The sequence below is a fragment of the Oryx dammah genome, unplaced genomic scaffold (assembly GCF_014754425.2).
Source record: "Oryx dammah isolate SB20612 unplaced genomic scaffold, SCBI_Odam_1.1 HiC_scaffold_12, whole genome shotgun sequence".
Taxonomy (NCBI): Eukaryota; Metazoa; Chordata; class Mammalia; order Artiodactyla; family Bovidae; genus Oryx; species Oryx dammah.
Genome location: NW_024070196.1, coordinates 1,941,173 through 1,963,943, shown reverse-complemented (window position 1 = coordinate 1,963,943; position 22,771 = coordinate 1,941,173). Strand labels below are relative to the sequence as shown.

Sequence of the window (22,771 nt, the reverse complement as noted above, 5' to 3'; positions counted from 1 at the left end):
ATGAATCAAGACAAACTACTACAAATAAACAATGGTAGAAAAAAGATTCATTGGATTTTGAAACTACTATATCTAAAAACTACATTATAATTTAATAAATTATAATTACTTTGAAAATGATGTGGTATTTTATTAGTACACAAAGACCCTTTCAATATAATTTAAATTTTATTACTTTAATTTACATATAGCTTCAAAGTAATTTTTCTTTTTAGGTTATTTATAATTAAAACATTTTTTTTAAACATGGACTCAAGTTACATGCGAAAAAACAATATTAATAAGTAGGTTTTAATAATTTCTTGTATTATTTTGCTACATTGCTGCTGCTGCACTGTTGTTTAGTCACTAAGTCACATTCAACTCTGCCACCCCACGGACTGTGGCCCGCCAGGCTCCTCTGTTCATGGGATTTCCCAGGCAAGAACACTGGAGTGGTTGTCATTTCCTTCTCCAGGGAATCTTCCGGAGCCAGAGATCAAACCCCTTCTCCTGCATTGGCAGGCAGATTCTTTACTGCTGATCCACCAGAGAAGCCCCATTTTGCTACATAAACCATCTTAAATATAAAGTTAGACTAATAACCTCTAACTTGAGGTTGGTGGGAAAATCTGGCTCACGACCTCTTCTGGTATATAAAGTTATTACACCACAGCTATTTCATTTATTTTCATAATGCCAACAATGGCTTCCCTGCTATAATAGCAGATGTAAGTAATTACAACAGAGACCATATGGCCTATAGGACCTGCCATATGTACTAATTGGCAAATTCACTGAAAAAGTTTGCTGACCCCTCTTCTATTTGAGTAATGATAATTTAAAAGACGCTGAAGGTTTTGATTAGCACGTATGAGTTAGGCATCAGTGTGAATGATGATCAGTTCTTATCACTTTAATAAACCAACTTAGTGCACAGAACCTCAAAGTTTAAAGTATAATTTTACATGCATTGGACAAAGGCACTTAACAGAGAAAGTGAATGCTAGACCTCAGCTTTATTACTACTTTATATCTACTGTCTCAGGAAAAATAGGAGAAAGAAACTCCATCTCATGAGCAATGTAGAACTTAGAGGATCCTTAATCAATCCCTTTTGTAAAAGAGTATATTCAACTAGGGGTATTGATCATGAAGTAACTAATTCATTCTTCTCATAAGAAGAAAATTAAGAATACCAAATGAAATTTACTTTCAGTAATTAAACTAAACCTGCTTTGTTGAAATATAAACCTATAACTGAAGGAAAATGAAAACTTTATTACCTGCCAGATGCACTGGATGCTCTATTATTTGTTGATTTTTTATTCTTCATATTTCTATCTTGAATTGCTTTCTATTAAATAGAAAAGCAAAAGATTACTCACTGTATATATCACAATTATAGCTAGAGGCCAACTGCTAGAAAGTCAATGTTTTTTGAGCATCTACTATGTGTTAAGCATAGCGGTCATCAGGAACAAATAAGGATATCACATTTCAGGGAAACTCACTGATACTAGACAGATAAATAATGTGACTCATGAAAGTGATAAAGTAGGGTGTAATGGCAGTGACAGAGTGGAGGTGAGGAGCTACTTTAATGCAGGTGATCAGGGAAGGGCCCCTCAGGACGTGACATCAGAGCTCAGACAGATGATGGATAGGAAAGGGCCATGTGACACTCTGTGGAGACCTTGATAGCTGTGAGAAGCAGAAGCCAGTGAAAGATGCTGAGGCACAGTGAGCGTCAGGGACAGCAGCTGAGGACCATGAGGTCCAGAAAGAACCACGAGAGATCTCCAGGCAGTGGCGAGAAGCCTGCATTTTATTCCATGATGAAAGTCCAGCGAAGAGACCTTAGAGGGGAATTACTTATTCAAACTTAAAGTCACTTGGTAACAAGTAAGGATAAAGCCAAAGATTCAATCAAAAGAAACATGTTATAATCTTACTTGCTATATATAAATCACCTGTTCTAATTTAGAATTACCTCTGTTACACATTTCTAAAACCCCATCTTTAAATTCCAGAATATCATTCTTCCTTTTAAGGAATGACTTTTCTACTTTCCACAGACAGACGGGTGCTAGCACTAACATGAGACCACAGATGTAAACACATCCCTAACTTGGCATTAGTGTTTTTCCTAAGGAAATATACCTGCAATATGGCTTAATGAACCTTCTCCTTAAAATGTAATAAAAATCTAATAGCCTGTATTATAAAAGTCCTGTTTGACCACGAGTTTTCAGATAACTGTTATTTTCCCCAATAGTAAATATAGATATCTACCAGTTAATTGCAAGAGAAACTGGATAAAGAAAACTCAGGAGAATAGACACTAAAAATGCTCCACCATAAATTTTAACAGTATAGTACTCTAGTGTAATATAGTATATTGCTGTTTGTTGTTCAACTCTTTGTGACCCCATGGACTGTAGGCTCCTTTGTTCATGGGATTTCACAGGCAAAAATACTGAAGTGGGTTGCCATTCCCTTCTCCAGGGGATCTTCCCAACCCAGGGACGAACCCGTGTTCCCTGCATTGGCAGGCAGATTCTTTACCTCTAAGTCACCAAGGCCGCCTGCAGTATTGCATAGGGACAAGTAATCCTACATATCACAAATCTGGTTCTCAAGGTAATGATAATATTATTCTTGATAATGACCCTGTCCTTCCATTTAAATAGGTATGGATGCTGATAAATATTTCTTAAAGATTTTTATTTAAATTTTTTTTAAAGTATTTAAAGATGATATCCAAAGGAATACCTTTCACTAATTCCAAACCTTCAGAAATTATTCCAGACAGCTATATTTTTATTACGTGAAGACCTATAGAAATCTACCCACTTCTGGGTATGTATTTCTGAAACATTTAAAAGAATATTATGATCATATGCCTCTGAGAAGTTTAAAGAAATGTTGGGCTTTACTGTATTCACTCCAACACGTCTCTGAAGTGAAAATTCCACTGAGTAAGGACCACATGGCAGTATGATATCACTGTCAGAAGATGAGTCTCACACAGACAATTCAGAAGTGCCTAACATGGCAGATAAAACATTTAAGAGTCCTACGTGGAGTTTTAAGGTATAGTATAGAAGGCATACTTTTATATAAATACCTTTGAAGACTCAGTACATAAGATACTCTGAAGCTGAAGTCGCGGTGGATCTTCAGCTGTTAAGTCATCATTCATCATCAGTTCAGCTTTCTCCTTTTCTTCTTCAACATCACCAACAGTCACTTGACTTTCCTTGGGTTTCTCAAGTGTAGTAGTAACAAAGTCTATCGAAAAGGAGTTCTTTTCATTTTTGGTTGATTTCAAGGAATTATGGCTTTCAGTGCATTCTTCATTCTGATCTACTTTGTGATAAAGTAACAGAATTAAATCTCCCTTCTGAATTAATGAGGTGGATAACTGATTCATTTGCTTTCTGCTAAATGAAAACTGTCTTTGATCTATCTTGCAAAATAGAAATGGAGAAAACAACCATATTCAACTTGAATAAACATTTTTCCAAAGTGATCTATAACAGAGAGAAAATGGCTACTAAACCTACTAAAGCATTTGGCACACCTTAGAAAAATATCATAAAGTAAACAGAATGGAATAACCATCCTGAAATATAGACACGTCACAAACGCTTGTATAAATCAAGGAAATGAGATAGCAATATCTATTCTATTTAAAAGCCTGTGTTTCTTAGCTGGAACAAAAGGCGTAGAGCTCTAAGCTACCACAGTTACTAGCAATGCAGTTGTGAAATTGTACAGATACAGAGAAAACCAAGAATCAATGCAATTCTAGAAGAGTCTACCACACAGAGAATAAAGTAATCTGCCAGAGTTTTACTCTCACTAAGATGCAGTGTTGCCTCTGATAACAAAAGGGCAGGAAAGGAAGGCCTAATACTCACCATCTCAGTGCTCTAGGAACAGGCTTAGGCTCTGGCATGGAGGATTCAGTTTTGCGTTTGCAGAATTGCTTCTACTATTTTGATTCTATCACACTTTAGAATGTACAACAGAAAATCAGTGCTTTCTGTGCTGATCACCAACTTTCAGTTCTACCAGTACCTGGCCAAACCTGTATCTTTACTGTCAAAGTCTTAATTCTGAGGCTTTCATTACAGCCATTTTGGGGGAACTCATTTTGAGGTAAGCTAGATATAATATCACCTTATAATTCCAATTATATGTTCATATTTGGACAGTACTCATGATTCAAAGTATCAATAATGTATTCTGCTAATCAATGTACTCAGTGAAAAGAACTGAAAAGAACAAGGACTTTGGAGCCAAAGATTTAAATTATGGCTCCATCACTGACCTTAGGTATGTTTCCCAATATCTTTGCACTTCAGTTTTTTTCATCTGTAAAAGGATAAAAATTATACTACCTAGTAAGCACTTAATAAATGTTAGTTATACACCCCAACTTTAGAAACAGCTATGCCTTTACATGTCATAGGACTAAGGAAAGAAAGAATGTTATTCATACCTCACACTTACTGTGTGTTAACTACGGTCCTGTTATATGTGCTTTACATGTATTAATTAATTTAATTCTCACAACCACTCTACTCTTATGCCCATTTTAAAGATCCATACATAGGGCCAGAAAGGTCAGCTACCTTTTCATGTGGTTGTACCTGGATTTAAGTCCACCTTAGTCTCGATTTAAAAGTCCACCTAACCATTATGCTGAGTGTTGGAGCAACAAATACATAACAGTAGCTCACCCTGAGCGAATACTCTACTTGTGTCAAGAACTGAGTTAGTGGCTAAAATGCATAGTGTCATTTAATTTTCACAATAGCCTAATGAGTTTGATTATTATAACTTGGTGGAGTGAGGCGCTGAGAAATTAAGTTCTGCATCTATAATCACAAGGTTAATAAATTGCATCATCAAGATTAAAACTCAGGCAAACACAAACATATATTGTTCCTGTAACTATGTGAAGTATTACTCCTTTGGCATACTTCTATGGCATTCTAAGCAATACAGAAGTTCAAAAATAAAATAAGGTAGGATACTTTAATATAATCACCTGTAATGGAGGCTTTTTCCTCAGATCCTAGTGAAAAGGAATCTTTAAGATTTTCTTTAACAGATGATGATGGTATAGTTGTTAACCATGGATCCTATTTAAAGAAACTATGTAAGTTTAGTTCTCAAGATTTGTGGAGGGCAATAGCAGTATTAAGACTACTTCTTAACTCTGAAATATGCATTATTAGTTTTCCACTGAAACACCATAAGGGTTAAGTCAAAGGAGGTTATAATATACTTTACTTTCAAATTAAGAGCTATTTCAGTTCTTTAACTGAAACTTCTAAATCTATTTTTAGCAATTTTCAAAACTACTACTGCTCTAGATTCAAAGCTCAGAAATACTTAAGTATTTGACATCTCTTCCTCTAAGTACTTAAGTATTTGACATCTCTTCCTCTAAGTATATACTTTCTAAGAAAGCATAAGGATCGAAGGTCAAAAATCCTTAGTTTGAAACAAATGCCACCTGAGAAGCCCAAAAGCCAAGTAGCTACTTCCAAATATTTTACATTAAAAAGTACATAGATTTCATGCACTTTAGTTTTCCTCAAAATTACTATATCTGAAATAAAATAATTATATATGAAATGAAGTAATTATATTTGTGTTCCTATATTAAACATCTCTTTATAGGATAATACTCTAGTCTAAGAGTGATGATACTATAAGAAGTTTGATTTTTGTTGTATAAAATTTTTTATTTTTTTCCCATATATTTAATGTCAAAAGCAATAGAGAGAAACCATCTGGGAAGATGGCAGAAGTACTAAAACACCGGAGTCTACCCTAAGAGATAAAGCTTTACCCAAGAAGATTTGCAAGTTAATAGCTTTTCTCCTGAGAAAACTTCCCCAACTGTGTAGCTCAAGTAGTAGTAGGCTGCAACCCTACCAGACTTGCTTGAGGAGTCAGAGAATAGAGTTTAGGAATAGATGATCAGCCAATAAATTTGGAGAAGAGCTGCAGAGGGCAAGAACCCCAAAATCTACATATAAAATCCACCTCAAACCCTTGGCTCAACTATGCATGGCATGGAGAGGACCTCAGAGGGCTCTGTAAAATTGTAGTAGCTAGAAAGTTAAAAAAAAAAAAAAAGAAGTTTTAGTCAATGTCCATGGCAACAGAGACAGAGTTGGAAATTTGAGTCTGGCCATAAAATAAGTATGATAGAACACATGTTCAGAGAAACATAATAGAATCCAAAATGTCTACAACTTATCATCCATAATATTCAGTATTCAATCAAAAAATTAAGTAACAGAAAATAGTGACTTATACTATGAATACAAACAACAAAAAGAGTCTACAGTAACCAAGCCAGCAATGACCCAGATATTGCAATTGGCAAACAAGAACTTTAAAGTAGGTTTTATAAATACCTTCAAGCATTTAGGAGGAAAAATATATACACAGTGGTGGAACAGATGGGTATCTTTGTTATTAGATACAGAAAATACAAAAAAAAAAAAGAAATTCCAGAGTTGAAGAGTACTGAAATTAAAAAAAAAAAAAAAATACTGGATAGACTTAACAGCAGATCAGATATGGTAGAAAAAAGCAGTGAACTCAAAGTCTGAAGACAGAAACTGAAGAAAACAAAGGGTAAAAAGACTGAAGAAACATGAACATGAGAGATCAGTGAGACATATTAGAAGTTTCAGTGCACTAGATTACAAACAAGAGAAAAGAAAATGAAACAGAAAAAAAAATCAACTTCCCATTTTCACAGAAAATATCAGTTTACAGATCCTGAAACCTCAACAAAACCCAAGCAGGATAAATATAAAGAAAAACTACACCTAGGTACCTTGTAGTCAAATTATTGTAATTCAAAGAAAAAAGATGAAGTCTTGAAAAAAAAGTCCTGAAAGCTGTCAGAAAAAAAACTCAAAATGTTATATAATGAGTACAACAAGATAAATTTCTGCTGATTTTCTAACAGAAATCATAGAGTTCAGGAACAATGGAAACCTATAAAGAGCTGGAGGTAGCAGAAGAGAACTGTCAGCCAAGTACATATTCAGCTAAGTCATCCTTCAAAAATGAAGATGAAGTGAATTTTTTTAGATAAGTAAAGATTGAGCAAACCTGTCAGTGGCAAATCTATATTACAAGAAAAATAAAAATAAGTTCTTAAGATTGAAGAGAAATAACATTAGAAGGAATATGAATCTAAAGGAAGAAATGAGGATCCTTAGAAATGGTATATAAATCTAAGAAAACTACAAATGTTTATTCTAGTTTATTCTACTCTTTCAGTTCTTTAAAAGTCTAAGACTAAAAGTTTAAAATCATTCACCATAAAATAACCATTTGGTCAAAAAACGAGATCACAAGGAAAATTAGAAAACATATTTAAAGGAATGATAATGAAAATGAAAGTGAAGTTGCTCAGTCGTGTCTGACTCTTTGCAACTCCATGGACGGAGCAGCCCACTCCATGGGATTTTCCAGGCAACAATACTGGAGAGGGTTGCCATTTCCTTCTCCAGGGGATCTTCCCAACTCAGGGATTGAACCCAGGTCTTCTGCATTGTAGGCAGATGCTTTTATCATCTGAGCCACTAGGGAAGTCTGATGATGAAAATAAATGTCATCAAAAATGGGTGCTGTTAATCAAGCGTTAGAAGAAAATTCATAGTTTTTAAAAGGTTTGATAGAAAGAATGAAAAGCTTAAAATGAATGTATACATTTTCTAACTTAAAGATAAGCAAATTAAACTCAAAGAAAATAAAAGAAAGAAATAATAAAGAATAAAAATCAGTGAAACTGGAAACAATAGAGAAAACTAACAGTCAACATTGATTCTTAGAAAAGTTTTAACAAAACTGGGCAATGCCTATGAAAATTTAACAAAAAAGACAGAAAACGCAAACTATACATTAGAGATGGAAGATGGAATATCATAATAATTTTATTGCCATCAAAAGCATAAGGGAATATCACAAACAATTTTATAAATACAGCATCTCAGAAAAAGTGGTCTAATTTCTAAATAGACAAAAATTACTAAAGCGATGCAGTATCAAATCTGAATACCAAAGTATATATTCAAAAAAGGAAAAAAATTAAATTTAGTATCCAAGACCTCTCCACAAAGAAAATTCCAGGCCCATTTAATTTTGCTGGTGAAGTCTCCCAATTATGGGAAAAATGATACCAAATTTTTGGTTTCATACCAAATTTTAGAAAACAAAGAGAAAGAGACATTCCCCAATTCATGATACCCATGCCTGACAATAACATTATAAGGAAAATATTATAGTCTGCCTCCATAAATAAAGACACAGAAGTCTTAACAAAACATTAAGAAAATCTCACACTAAAGTAAGCTACTATGATCGACCAGATTTTACCCCAGGAATACTGAGTTAATTTAACAGAAAAGTATAGATATGTAATTATCATGACATTCCATCTTCCATCACTAATGGATTGCTCCAAAATCATTGCAGATGGTGACTACAGCCATGAAATTAAAAGACGCTTACTCCTTGGAAGAAAAGTTATGACCAATCTAGATAGCATACTGAAAAGCAGAGACATTACTTTGCCGACTAAGGTCCGTCTAGTCAAGGCTATGGTTTTTCCAGTGGTCATGTATGGATGTGAGAGTTGGACTGTGGAGAAGGCTGAGCACCGATGAATTGATGCTTTTGAACTGTGGTGTTGGAAAAGACTCTTGAGAGTCCCTTGCACTGCAAGGAGATCCAACCAGTCCATTCTGAAGGAGATCAGCCCTGGGATTTCTTTGGAAGGAATGATGCTAAAGCTGAAACTCCAGTACTTTGGCCACCTCATGCGAAGAGTTGACTCATTGGAAAAGACTCTGATGCTGGGAGGGATTGGGGGCAGGAGGAGAAGGGGACGACAGAGGATGAGATGGCTGGATAGCATCACGGACTCAACGGACGTGCGTTTGAGTGAACTCCGGGAGTTGGTGAGGGACAGAGAGGCCTGGCGTGCTGCAATTCATGGGGTCGCAAAGAGTTGGACACGACTGAGCGACTGAACTGAACTGAAGTATAGGAAAAATAGCCCCAAAGGGAATAAGAATAATGAACACTGTTGTTATTAAGCGGTGGGATTATGAGTAGATATTTTTCAATTAAACTTTCTGTCATTATATAATGTTACTTTAAAAACTTTAGGAATACTTTTTTCTTTAATCAAGGGATATAACATGCATCACAAAGAGGATTTAGTCAGGCATCACTACCAGTCTGAATAACGTACCTCAAGATTCATGTCTATCCTGAATCTCAGATGGAATTAATTAAAATGAGGATATACTAGACTAGGGTGGACCCTAAGTGAAATGACTGGTGCCTTTTTTTGGAGGAAAGTGAGGGGAGACACAGAGACCAAGGGGAAAAGGCCATGTGATGATAGAGACAGGGATTAGAGTGATGCAGCTGACAGCCAAGGCCCACCAAAGATTTCTGACAACCACCAGAAGCTGGAAGAAGCAAGGAAGGATTTTTCTCTAGAGCCTTCAGAGAGAATATGACCCTACTACACTTCAATTTTGGATTTCTGACCTCCAGAACTGAAAAAAAACTTTTGTTGTTTTAAGTCTAATTTGTGGCAATTTGTTGTAACAGCTACAGTGAAATACCACAACATCCACTCAGTCAGATGATCTTATTCAATATACAATAACTGTTTGGCTTTGATAAGCCCATCTCTTCTCCAGATTTTTATAACAAATTAGGACATAGCACACTGAAGTTAGAGAGGCTTATATCAAATTGCCAGCTTTACTGATAAAGCTAACCTACAGGACAAGAGTGGATGAAGAAGCCTACTGTAATCACCTTCTGGTCTGAACTGGAGAGATCCATTCATTTAGCTGTGATACAAAGGACTTCCTGTCTCCCTTTGTACCACCTTTCTTACTCACATCTGAACCACAGAGGAGTCAGAAGAAAGAAGCTTACCCAGGTACTGTTTAGTTTTCTCTGATCTGCTTAAGCAGATTGTGGAGCAAGAATGTTCTTCCCATACTTATCCCTTCTGAAATGTGAGGTCGAAGTTTCCTAGCCATAGTGAAATTTAAATACAGGAGGCCAAGTGTTCTTCCCTAATGACAGTACACAGTAAACTCCTGATGAACTCCTGAAGGATCATATCTACTCCCATTGTGGTGTCCCCCAAAAGATAGGACACTGTTGTGAACATTCAATATGCATTTGTTGAGTGACTAAAACCAACTGACTAAAATGACACTGGCCGTAAATTATACAATTAAAATACGTGTAAATATATACTTGCAATGAAAGTGTTGCAAAGATTCAAAAGGACTGCACTGTTTTTTCACATTTAACTTTCTCTGATATTGGATGCATCTTAGAATGGCTGGCATGTTATAGCTTAATTAGCAGTTTTTTTCCTTCTTAGCAGTACACGAAATAATTCTGCATCTTTGCTCTATCTTACAATGCAGTTTTAGACCCAATAGAATGTATTTTAAAAATTAAAGTTCCTTGTCATTTGCTGAAGAAAACATGTAAGACACACACACACACACACATGCATGTACACAAACATTCTTTTTCTCTTATAATCAGATGCAAAACCGGAACCCAAAACACAATTCAGCAACAGTGCTAACCTCAGGACCAAGGTTTTCAGAGAAAGCATTCTTCTCAGCTTCTGGCTGTCTGTCATGCAGCCTTGGGAGGAATGAAGGTGCGGAATGTGCCTCTAAATCTTCGTGTGGGACAGCTTCTCTACTGTCTCCTAGGCTACCTTTCTTCTCCCCATGGCTGTGCTTTTGCAACATGCTCCTTGGTCGAGGTGAAGGCTTAAATTGGCTGTCTGCTTCAAGGCTGCTGTTATTTTCTGCAGGAAAATACAGTGCTTTCATACACTTAATACAGTAAAAACCCATATATTTTTAAGATGGTCATGGCTTCAACTACACCCCACATGCCAGCAAACTTCCCTCCTGTTTCCAAGCGCCTTGCCACTCTGTCCTGGAGAAGAAGCCCACACCTTTCTCTACAAGGAACTCCAGAAAGTAAAAATAGATAATAGTTCACAATCAAAAAAAAAAATTTTTAATGGCTGCCATTCTGAAAGTAACCAATATACTTCACTCTTGTGATTAGTTAACTATTCTACTTTATCAACTCTCATAGTATTAACAATTTTTTACTCTGTGAGAGAGGGAGAGGGCAGGATGATTTGGGAGAATGGCACTGAAACATGTATAATATCATATAAGAAACGAATCGCCAGTCTAGGTTTGATGCAGGATACAGGATACTTGGGACTGGTGCACTGGGATAACCCAGAGGGATGGTATGGGGAGGGAGGGGGGAGGGGGGTTCAAGAGTGGGAACTTATGTACACTCGGGGCGGATTCATGTTGATGTATGGCAAAACCAATACAGTATTGTAAAGTAAAAAAAAAAAAAAAAAAAAAAAAAAAAAAAAAAAAAAAAAAAAAAAAAAAAATAAAAAATAAAAATAAATTATAGATGACATTAAAAAAAATAACAATTTTTTTAAAACAAACAAAACCATGTCTTGATTTCAGCCTTTATAAAATGAGGCAGTTCAGCCGTCAACCCTTTATTGAGTGTCTGCCGCCAGGCCCTGTTCACATCACTCACATGAACAGATCTCAGAAAGAAAGACACCGGCAATGGCCCTGTCCTAGGATTTTAGAGGTTGGGGAGGGAGATGATTGTAAACAAATAGAATTATCAGACAAAGGTAAGTGCTGTAACAAGTATGAAGATGAGTCGGTACAGGGGTAGAAGAGCCAGTGTCCCTGGAAAAAGGAATGGAGAACTCGACAACTTGTGAGCTGCTGTTCTCTGAGTCCATAAAACCTCTCCAGCAGTTATTAAAATTTCTCAGTTACCATTTCCACTACTTTTAAGTTTAAAACAACAATCTAATGCTGGTATACTTCCAGCCCTCAAAACATGATATACAGGTTTTTTACATGAACTTTTCCCTGAATTTCACCTTATATATATATACATTTCTCCGCTGTCCTACCAATGTATTCTTCTGACAAACCTGCAAAATTGAATACCTTTTTATTGCTAGGTGGGGTTATAAATCCTGCTAGAAGATTCTAGAGTCAGACCTAATTGGAACCACTATAAATGTTTACCTGCCAATTTTAGGTATGTCCTAAATTCTGGTCAAATGTCCAATTTAAAATCCAAGAGTTATCCTAGATTTCTCCCTCAAAATCCAAAGCATCATGATATCCTATTGACTCTACCTCTAAATACCTCTCATTTTTCCCACTTTCTGCAACCCCACTGTCAGTTCCTTATCCAGTCTTGCCTAGATTACTGCCTCAGCAATGTTTATAAAACACAAATCAGATCACACCACCCCTCTCCACAGAATTCTTCAGTGGCTCCCATCATCCAGTCCTGCATGCCTCTGAACAATATAAAAGGTTTCAGTCTTGTCCCTGGCTAGCTGTGCTGCCTCATCACTGGCACACTCCCTTGGTAATCTGTCTTGATATGCTGGGCTCGCTCTCCTTCTGCAGTTGGGCCACCTCTCTTGCCACCAAACTTTTACCCTAGTTCTTCCTTTGCCTAGGATGTCCACTTCTGGCTTCTCCTGACAAATGCTTGCTGGTCTTTGGAATCTCCGTTTAAGCAGACTATTATATAAACCTTGATAAAAGGTTTTGAGTCTTTTTTACTGTAATAACAACACTTAACAGGAGATCCATTCTCTTAACAAAATTTTAATTGCAGAATACAGTATTATTACCTAAAGGCACAAAGCCATACAGCAGAACTCTAGAACTTGTTCATCTTGCTAACTGAAACTTTACACCTTTTGACTAGCGATTTCCATTTCCCTCTCCCTCTAGCCACTCATAACTACCATTCTTACATTGAAATCTTAACCCCAAAAGTGATATATTAGGAAGTAAGACCTTTGGGAGGTGATTATGTCATAAAGGCAGACCTTCATGAATGGAATTAGTGCCCTAAAAACAATGTTCTAGAAAGTCCCCTTGCCCTTTCCACCATGTAAAGCTACAATGGGAAGCCTGCAACATGGAAAAGGACCCTAACCAACCATATGAGCCCTGTGACCTCAGACTTTCGTCCTCCAGAACTGTGAGAAACAGATTTTTGTCGGTTATAATTCACCCAGTTTGAAGTTTCTGGTTGTGCTGTGCTGCTAAGCTATTTCAGTCAGGTTTGACTCTGTGAATCCATGGACTATAGCCCACCAGGCTCCACAGTCCTTGGGATTTTCCTGGCAAGAATACTGGAATGGGTTGCCATTTCCTTCTCCAGGGGATCCTCCCAACCCAGGGATTGAACCTGCATCTCCTGCATTATCAGGTGGGTTCTTTACCACTAGCGCCATCTGGGAAGCCCCAGTAGTATTGGGGGAGTATTTGATCACAGCAGCCCAAATGAGTGAGACAGTATTGGAGGACTGGCACCACATCTCTAATGCTGCAGTCACAGTTACCATCACAGTGCTTGTAACAGTGAGACATACCATACAAACAGCAAATATGTGTGGATAAATAAAACAATCTGCCCATGAACAAATGCTGAATAATAAAGTGAATAGTAAAAGCATTTATAGCATGCTTAATTTATGCCAGATTGCTCTAAACCCTTCAGATACATAAACTCATTTAATTGCCTCAAACCCCTTGCAGTGGTTCAACTATTGGCCCCTTTTACAGATAAATAAAATGAGGAACAAAGAGCTCATGTGCCTATGGTATTAAACTCTAGTTTGTGGAATTAAAGCAGGAGCACCCTGGCTCCAATGCTAATGGAGTCAAGGTGTTCCTGCTTTAAAGTTAAAACAAAGACAGCATATCTTGTAAAAATTACTTTCTACAATCACCGTCAATGTGACCATTACCTGATAAAGTAAAAGAGTTTGATTATTGTACTTTTTACAGCAGAAAATTTAAGTCTGAATTTGGCAATAAGGAGTTCATGATCTGAGCCACAGTCAGCTCCCGGTCTTGTTTTTGCTGACTGTATAGAGCTTCTCCATCTTTGGCTGCAAAGAATATAATCAATTCAGTCTGGGTATTGACCATCTGGTGATGTCCATGTATATAGAGTCTTCTCTTGGAAGAGGGTGTTTGCTATGACCAGTGCGTTCTCTTGGCAAAACTCTATTAGCCCTTGCCCTGCTTCATTCTGTACTCCAAGGGCAAATTTGCCCATTAATCCAGTTAGCTCTTGACTTCCTACTTTTGCATTCCAGTCTCCTATAATGAAGAGGACATCTTTTTTGGGTGTTAGTTCTAAAAGGTCTTCTAGGTCTTCATAGAACCATTCAACTTCAGCTTCTTCGGCATTACTGTTTGGGGCATAGACTTGGATTACTGAGATATTGAATGGTTTGCCTTGGAAATGAACAGAGATCATTCTGTCATTTTTGAGACTGCATCCAAGTACTACATTTTGGACTCTTTAGTTGACTATGATGGCTACTCCATTTCTTCTAAGGGATTCTTGCCCATAGTAGTAGATATAATGGTCATTTAAATTAAATTTGCTCAATCCAGTTCATTTTAGTTCACTGATTCCTAAAATGTCAGTGTTCACTCTTGCCATCTCCTGTTTGACCACTTCAAATTTGCCTTGATTCATGGACCAAACATTCCAGGTTCCTATGCAATATTGCTCTTTACAACATCGGACTTTACTTCCATCACCCGTCATATGCACAACTGGGTGTTGTTTTCATTTTGACTCTGTCTCTTCATTCTTTCTGGAGTTATTTCTCCACTGATCTCCAGTAGCATACTGGGCACCTACCAACCTGGGGAGTTCATCTTTCAGTGTCCTATCGTTTTGCCTTTTCATACTGTTCATGGGGTTCTCAAGGCAAGAATACTAAAGTGATTTGCCATTCCCCTCTCCAGTGGACCACGTTTTGTCAGAACTCTCCACCATGACCTGTCTATCTTGGTTGCCCCTACAAGGCATGGCTCATAGTTTCATTGAGCTAGACAGGCTGTGGTTCATGTGATCAGTTTGGTTAGTTTTCTGTGATTGTGGTTTTCATTCTGTCTGTCTGCTGACGGAGAAGGATAAGAGGCTTATGGAAGCTTCCTGATGGGAGAGACTGGCTGAGGGGGAAACTGGGTCTTGTCGGGAGCTGGTGATTAACAAGGAAGCCTGGCATGCTGCAGTCCATGGGGTGGCAAATAGTTGGACACGACTAAGTGACTGAACTGAACAGCAGACAAGCGAGAACAAAGGAAACTTTCAGGTTTTAATATTTTTATAAAGCATTAAGTGATATTCAGCAATATCTCATATTAAAAATATTAAGTTCTAAACATGATAAAGAAAAAAGTCTAAAAATTTAGATAAAGCTAAACTTGTAAACCACATTACTTCTTTAATGAATAAATTATTCATTTATATATTTCTTCTTTAATGAATAAATTATTCATTTATATATGCAAATATTTAAAGAATTCTACATGCCAGGCACTAACCAGCAGACTCAACTTTTTCCTTCAACTTGAATAACCTTGGAATAATGATTTCAAATATTTTTACCGACATTCCACTTCCAGAAGCATTAAGTTTTCAGAAAGAAAAAAAAAATGTCTATACATTATCAAAATGTCTTGTTTCATTATCAAATGTAAATGATTACCTATTTCAGTAATTATTTTTATACTACATATAGTGAATTGCAAATGGTTAATGATTGTTCAAAAATTCAGTATTGCACATTCATAATCCTGGGGCCACCTTGTGGTCAAAGTACAGTATTTCTCCATTCATTTTAATTTGTCACAAGTTTTAAAAAACGTATTAAAATAGATGGATTGTTGCTGATTATGTACCATAAAGTTTTAATTATATACTTATATCTATATCCAACTAAGTTTTAGCTTTTATAGCATGCTCAGTTTCTTATTACCTAATGAAAAGCTTTTCAGAACCAGGACAAATAGGATAAACATAAATCTATGAAAATCGTTTTTTAAACTCAACTAGGACTAGGGAATACTACATACTCTATCTTTCATAAAGATTCACTGTGCATGTCTTTACTAATGGTTCCAAGAAGCTCTCTCATGAAGAAATCGGTTTAAAATTCCTATAACTGTGTTTTCCCCTTAATACAATAAACAAACTGTGGAAAATACTGTGGGAAATGATGATTTATTGGATTATTCACTATTTGATTATGTTTCCCTTCTCTCCATTTTTTATTTTACTCAGCACACTGGTAAGGTACATTTTAGCAAGTACATTCTGTTTCATTAGATCTTGTGCTTACACTTTTTTTGTAGACGTTTATACTTTAGTGTGATGAGTGTGTGCGGTCATGTCTGACTCTTTGCAACCCCATGGGACTACAGCCCGCCTGCCAGGCTCCTCTGTCCATGGAACTTTCAAGGCAAGATACTGGAGTCCTCCTCCCGGAGGATCTCTCCGACCCAGGGATCAAACCCACCTCTCCTGCATCGCCTGCACTGGCAGGTGGATTCCTTACCACTGTGCCACCTGGGTACATTCTTCAAACAATTCTGTAGGAAGGGAGAACAAGGTTCCTCTCCCTCCTCATGAGAACAGTAAGGCTTACCCTATTGCTAAGGTCATACATAATTAACATACAGTGGCTTTCTCCCTAGTATCATCGCTGATTCATATCTTCTCATTTGAAAGTGGATAGGATTGTCAGGGGTGGAAAAAGGAGTGGGTCCCTAATACATATCTGAAATAAACTTTGCCTGAGGTTATCAGTGCTATCTAATATATAAAGTACGAAATACTTACCAGTATTGTATTTAATGATGATATAAAGGAAAGAGGTTTTTGTGAAGGTTACTATCAACTACTACTGTTTTCCATAAAACAGAAAAAGACTGGAAGACCCCAAATCCTTCACCTTCTATGCCGCTGTTCCTGCATGGTAGCCCAGGGAATCTCACAGCAGTTGGTGCCTGCTCCACTCCATCCCTGCTCCACTATGCCCAGGGCTCAGTAAAACTGTGGAGAAACTACTGTAATGGTCACACCAGGAACTTCCCCACAGAAAACTGAGTTTTAGTGGATTTTCCCGGGGAACAGAGAAACCAAATGGAGATTCTCTTAAGGAAAGTCTGGAGGCTTAAATGATAAGAGTAACAACACCTCTCTCCCCCACCCCTATTTCAAATATACAAATGTCACATAGATAGTCTGGCAAATGGCTGCATAGAAATGATTCTTTAGGACTAGTCCCAGTGCTGCTCTCTAACCCTAATGTCTGGAGTGTGAGATGCATTAGAAAGGATTCCATTGTAGTTACACTGCTAAAAGCAGAATTGGAGCTCATATGTCTAAGCGAGGCTGGATGTGGATGCTCAAAGTTCTTCCACCTCCTGCATTCATTCAGTCTTGCATCTCTGCTGGTGCCTGACAGGAAGCCAAAGAACTTTCAGTCATCCGCATCCATCCTTGCTAAGGCCTATAAGCTCCAATTTTGTTTTTAGCAGTGTAACTACAGTGGAATCTTTTCTAATCAATCTCATACTCCAGACATTAGGGTTAGAGCAGCACTGGGGCAGTCATTTGCCAGAATATTTGTTTGACATTTGTATATTTGAAATGGGGGTTGGAGGACAAGAGGGAGAGGTGTTATTGCTCTTACTGTTTAAGCCTCCAGACTTTCCTTAGAATTACGGCTTTCCTCTATGGTTCTGGGTTTCCCAGGTCCCACCAGTGGTAAAGAACCTGCCTGCCAATACAGGAGACATAAGAGATGTGGGTTCAGTCCCTGGGTTGGGAAGATCTCCTGGAGGACGGCATGGCAACCCACCCAGTATTCTTGCCTGGAGAGTCACATGGACAGAGAAGCCTGGTGGGCTACAGTCCACAGGGTCACAAAAAGTAGGACACAACTGAAGTGACTTACTACACACACACGTACCCAACCTCTACACAGCCAGATCTCCAATATATGGGCTTTCTCAGTGGTTCACGTAATAAAGAATCTGCCTGTAATGCAGGAGACCTGGTTTCAATCCCTGGGTTAGGAAGATCCCTTGGAGAAGGGACTGGCAATCCACTCCAGTGTTCTTGCCCTGAGAATTCCATGGACAGAAGAGCCTGGCAGGCAACAGTCCATGGGGTCACAAAGAGTCAGACAGGACTGAGAGATAAACATTTTCACTTTCATTTTCTATACCTCTATTATTTTTATTTATATCTATAAAATTGAAAAGTTAAGTCTTTTTTCTTAAATATTTATTAGCCCCTATGTAAAAATATTTTGTAATTATCTTAAAATAAATTTTCAAGAAATGCAATTACAGTAGCCTAACAAATTACCTGAAGATGTGCTTTTGATCCACTCTTAGTATTCTTGCCTGGAAAATCCCATGCACAGAGGAGCCTGGCGGGCTACAGTCCATGGGATTGCAAAGAGTCGAACACAACTTAGTGACAAAACCAAACCAAACCAACAAATTACCTGAAGATGTACTTTTGATTGGAAGAATTCTAGGTTTAGTTTCCATTTTAATTTTCTCTTTTTCAACTTCCTGTTGTTTATTTTGAGATTCAGGTAAGGGATTTACAACCATGCCTTCACCATTATCAAGTGCAATGTCATCGTTTTTGATAGAGACTACTGGCCCATGTTTCCCCACATCATTGCTTGATTTCTTGGTTTTCAAAAAAGACAGTTTGGGAGAGTTGTTTTCTTCATCATCTGATATGTGAAAATTATTCATTTTTTTCTTAACTGAATTTTCATCTACTGAGGTGTCAGAAAAATCACCTAAGGAAACTGAAAAATAGAAGAGAAAAATATTTTCAATAGTACATTTTAAAGTTTTAAAGGTTACATCAATCAAAAACATTACCTTAAAGACTAGATATGAATTTACAACTGTGAATAGATTTGGAACCCTAAGAAAACTCCTAACTTGGGCAGTCTAAAAATTAAAAATTTCAGTTTCATTTATTTAAAACATACTTACTGAGTATGAGTAGTGTATCAACTCAAGCGCTGTGCTTGCTCTGAGAGAAGCCATTCAGAGGTTCTTCAAGACAACAATCAGTCACAGACATTTAGACTTTGGACTGTAAAACTTTTTTTTTTTTTTTTTCAAAAACTTCATCATATAAAATCAAGAATATTTGTAAATGGAAGAAGTAGCTAACAATGTTTTTCCATTAAAATTTTGGAAATGCTATTCCATCCATACCCAGAGTATTAGATTTTATTTTGAGAATAATAATAAAGAAGGCTAACTTAACTATAATGATTTAACTATTGTTCTGGTACCTTTTCCAGAGAACACCGAGAGTGATTCATTGAATAGCAAAGAATAAAACACTGAATTTCAAGTTCAGAATTTTGTATGTTTATCTTGAAATGTGAAATGTTAATATCTTACATAACCAAAGAAACCAAATCAAGCATACAGTACTGATATACTGGGTTTTTAAAACTGATTCCCTTTCACAGCCAAAACACCTTGATTTAGAGAAAGCATTATAAAAGTGATTCTGATGTACCCAAAGTCCAGCTCTATGGTCCCTAATTATTACCTCACTGCAGGTCTCATAGGGTTGGCCTTAAAGATGAACTCGTCATCTCCAGTATAATTTACCACTGACAAGCAAATCTGCTATCAGTTAATTTTCAGTTTTGTATACACATTCAGAAAAAGAACAAGGACAATCATACAACTTCTTGAAAATTAAGAGTGACTTTATTCATTAAAAAGTTGGAGACCTGAAACTAGTGAATTCACTGGTATTATTTTAGAATGGTGATTTTTGTTTTTTGTTTTCAGGTTTGGGCTATACATAATTAAGGAAGCAAAAAGAAGACATTTCTTTTCTCATGTTCTCACATACCAGTCTCATCACTGTCAAAGTCATCTGAGTATTCAGAACTTCTTTGTCTGGCTGAGCGAGCTGTAATTGCTTTTATTAGCTCATCCTGAAATGAGATAATTAAAATCAGTCTCCACCCAAATGTGTACTCTCATATGTAGAACTAATTCTTTAAACAAATAATGCTTGATTAATAACTGCTTTAAAACTCAGATTTCATTCATCTAACAAATATTTACTGAAACCCTACTTTATGCCATGCACCCAAACTCTAAGAGGCAACACAGAACATCACAGACAACCCCTTTTTTCATGGAACTTACAGTTAAACAAGACAGACAACACCAAGAAAATTAATTGAGGGACTCTATCTGGACCAGGTTCATTATAAACTGATATTTTGGAAGAAACTGGTATTCTTTATGATCTTTTGTTTCAGCATATTGCTATTAACAGATGTAATCAATACCATGAATTGAGATGTTCAGTTCAAAATTGTAGCAACTGGACAGAGAAAACTTAAGTGTTATTATGTTAAACCAGAAAAAAAAATTAACAATCTTTATATGAAAATGGCAATTAGAAGCTGCTATTTAACTTTCACAAGCGAATTTAATTTTTAATATAGGAAGAACCTAGTATTTAGTTTAGTAGTCTTAAAGCCACACAGAAGAGCTGGTAATACTAGAGCCCAAATACAATCATCTGCAAAGTCTCAAAAGAAACATAGGATTTACTCATGCTCTATATAGGACTGCTCTAGGATTTTTTTCAAGTCCAATATTCCTAATACAGGAATTACCTTGTAAAATCATTCAAAATAAAAATACTTTACCTGGAAAGTAGTTCTTTTGGTGACTTTTGGACTCTTTGTATATGCCAAAGTTGTGCTAAAAACTTCATCAGACATAGTGTGTTTTAATTCTTGACCTTTATAAAATGTCTAACAAATGATAGGAATAATTCAACCTCTGATGATGGCTGCAACACACAAAAAACAAGTCAGACATTTTTGCGTGCTTGAGAATTTCTATTATTACTTTTAATGCTTCCTTGACCACCAGAAAGTGAAGTTGCTCAGTCGTGTCCGACTCTTTGCCACCCCATGGACTGTAGCCTACCATGCTCCTCCGTCCATGGGATTTTCCAGGCAAGAGAACTGGAGTGGGTTGCCATCTGACCATCAGAAAAGCCAAACAAAAACAAGAAAAGCATCACTGAGCTGCATGTTCACTTCAACAGAGTTCTTGAAAATAAATAGCAAATCCTACCAACAAACTGGTTTTCAAAGAGAAAAGAAAATTCAAACTTAAGTTATCTTAAAGTACTTTTACAATTGTTATTATTCTAAATAAGTTTTACAATTATTGCACTCACTTGAATAACGAGCGCAATGGCTTGTTGCCAATTAAAACAGAAACTTTTCTACCTCTCTTCCATTCAAGAGTATAATATTGCCTACAAAAGAGGCAATACTTATTTAAAAGTATTTAAAAGGCTACTTTTTTAAAAAAAAATGAAAAGTCTACTTTTACTTAAAAGCTATACTTATTTAAAAGACTACTGTCAGCATAAAGGATCATCTAAGAACATCATCATTTAAATTTTTTTTTTCATTCTACCCTTTCACAAAAATGTTAACACAATTAGATAAAACAAAATGAAGCTTTACAAAATCAGTGTCAAATGGTCCCGTGAAGGTTTCCAGTTGCTCCAGGAAGAAGAGACTGCCGGGCCGTCTCGCTGCCCTCCGCAGCGCGCGGGGACTGCTCTGGCCCTACAAGGTGGCGCCCTGTGCCTAACCGCTCGGCCCATCGCGGCCGACCCAGCAGCCGCCACTAGCCAGGCCAATGCACAGCCGAGAGCGGCTCTGGCCCCAGTTCTCCGCGACCCGCAAGTCCCGCCTTCTGTACTCACCTGGCATTCCTGCGGAGGGCAGCCCGCGACCCGGGAACCCAGCGGCTGGGCCCTCTACCCGGCCTGCGCCTGGCTGCTTTCAGAGACCTGGCTTCTTAGGAAGCGTGGAGGCGGGACTAAGAACGGAGGTGGGGGGCGGTTGCTAAGATACAAGATCTCTGGGAGGAAGTGACTTCTCCCGCCCCGGGCCTCGGGTACCTAACACCGCCCTGCAGCCCTACGTGTCACTAAGGCGACCGCCCAGAGGAAGGAAATGACGTCAGCCCTCTGGGTCTGGGGAGAAGGGTGTTTTACCTGTCGCCTGTGCTTCAGTCGTTACCCAGGAGACGGGACCCGTCCGGCTGCCTGAGAGTTGGCGCCTGCGCACTGAGAGTTGGCGCCTGCCAGTGGCGTGAGGGGCTTCATCCCCGCAAAGCATATCCGTTGTTTTGCCAAGGTTGTCACACATATGAAGTTCTGTGAATCGGAGTAGTGTACTGACGGACTAATGCACTGACAGATGGGACAGAAAGGCAAGATAATGACTTTTGCAGTCTCAGGAGTCAAAGGGCACATTTGAATCCTGGCGCACCTCTCTCTGTCCATGTGATGTCCTGCAAGTTAAGGTCTGTATACCCTAGTTTCCTCTTCTGTATTAAAAAAAAAAATAAGGAGGCTATAATATTAATAGTAACCTTAATAGCCACAAAGAAAGCTGAGCGCCAAAGAATTGATGCTTTTGAACTGTGGTGTTGGAGAAGACTTTTGAGAGCCCCTTAAACTGCAAGGAGATCCAGCCAGTCCATCCTAAAGGAAATCAGTCCTGAATATTCATTTGAAGGAATGATGTCGAAGCTGAAGCTCCAATACTTTGGCCATCCAACGCGAAGAACTGACTCATTGGAAAAGACCTGATGCTGGGAAAGATTGAGGGCAGGCGGAGAAGGGGACGACAGAGGATGAGATGGTTGGATGGCATCAACGACTCGATGGA

At 37.6% G+C, this 22,771-nt stretch overlaps 1 protein-coding gene across 7 annotated transcripts in view; it reads right to left on the bottom strand.

Annotated features, from left to right (window-relative positions):
* The window catches only part of MAP9 (microtubule associated protein 9), a 54,120-nt gene extending 32,204 nt beyond the window's left edge, over window positions 1-21,916 (bottom strand). For 4 of the 7 annotated variants that reach the window (XM_040251336.1, XM_040251330.1, XM_040251335.1 and 1 more), the window contains exons 1-8: window positions 21,799-21,916; window positions 20,717-20,862; window positions 19,903-19,987; window positions 18,506-18,823; window positions 10,662-10,891; window positions 5,042-5,135; window positions 3,110-3,351; window positions 1,266-1,336 (exon numbers count right to left, since the gene is read on the bottom strand). In XM_040251336.1, the coding sequence (XP_040107270.1) occupies window positions 1,266-1,336; window positions 3,110-3,351; window positions 5,042-5,135; window positions 10,662-10,891; window positions 18,506-18,823; window positions 19,903-19,987; window positions 20,717-20,791 (1,115 nt within the window). In that variant the 5' untranslated portion in view covers window positions 20,792-20,862; window positions 21,799-21,916. Of the gene's footprint in view, window positions 1-1,265; window positions 1,337-3,109; window positions 3,352-5,041; window positions 5,136-10,661; window positions 10,892-18,505; window positions 18,824-19,902; window positions 19,988-20,716; window positions 20,863-21,002; window positions 21,053-21,798 lie in introns of those variants that run through there. The other 3 variants (XM_040251332.1, XM_040251334.1, XM_040251331.1) reach the window with 3 other exon arrangements.
* Between the last annotated feature and the right edge of the window lie 855 nt (window positions 21,917-22,771).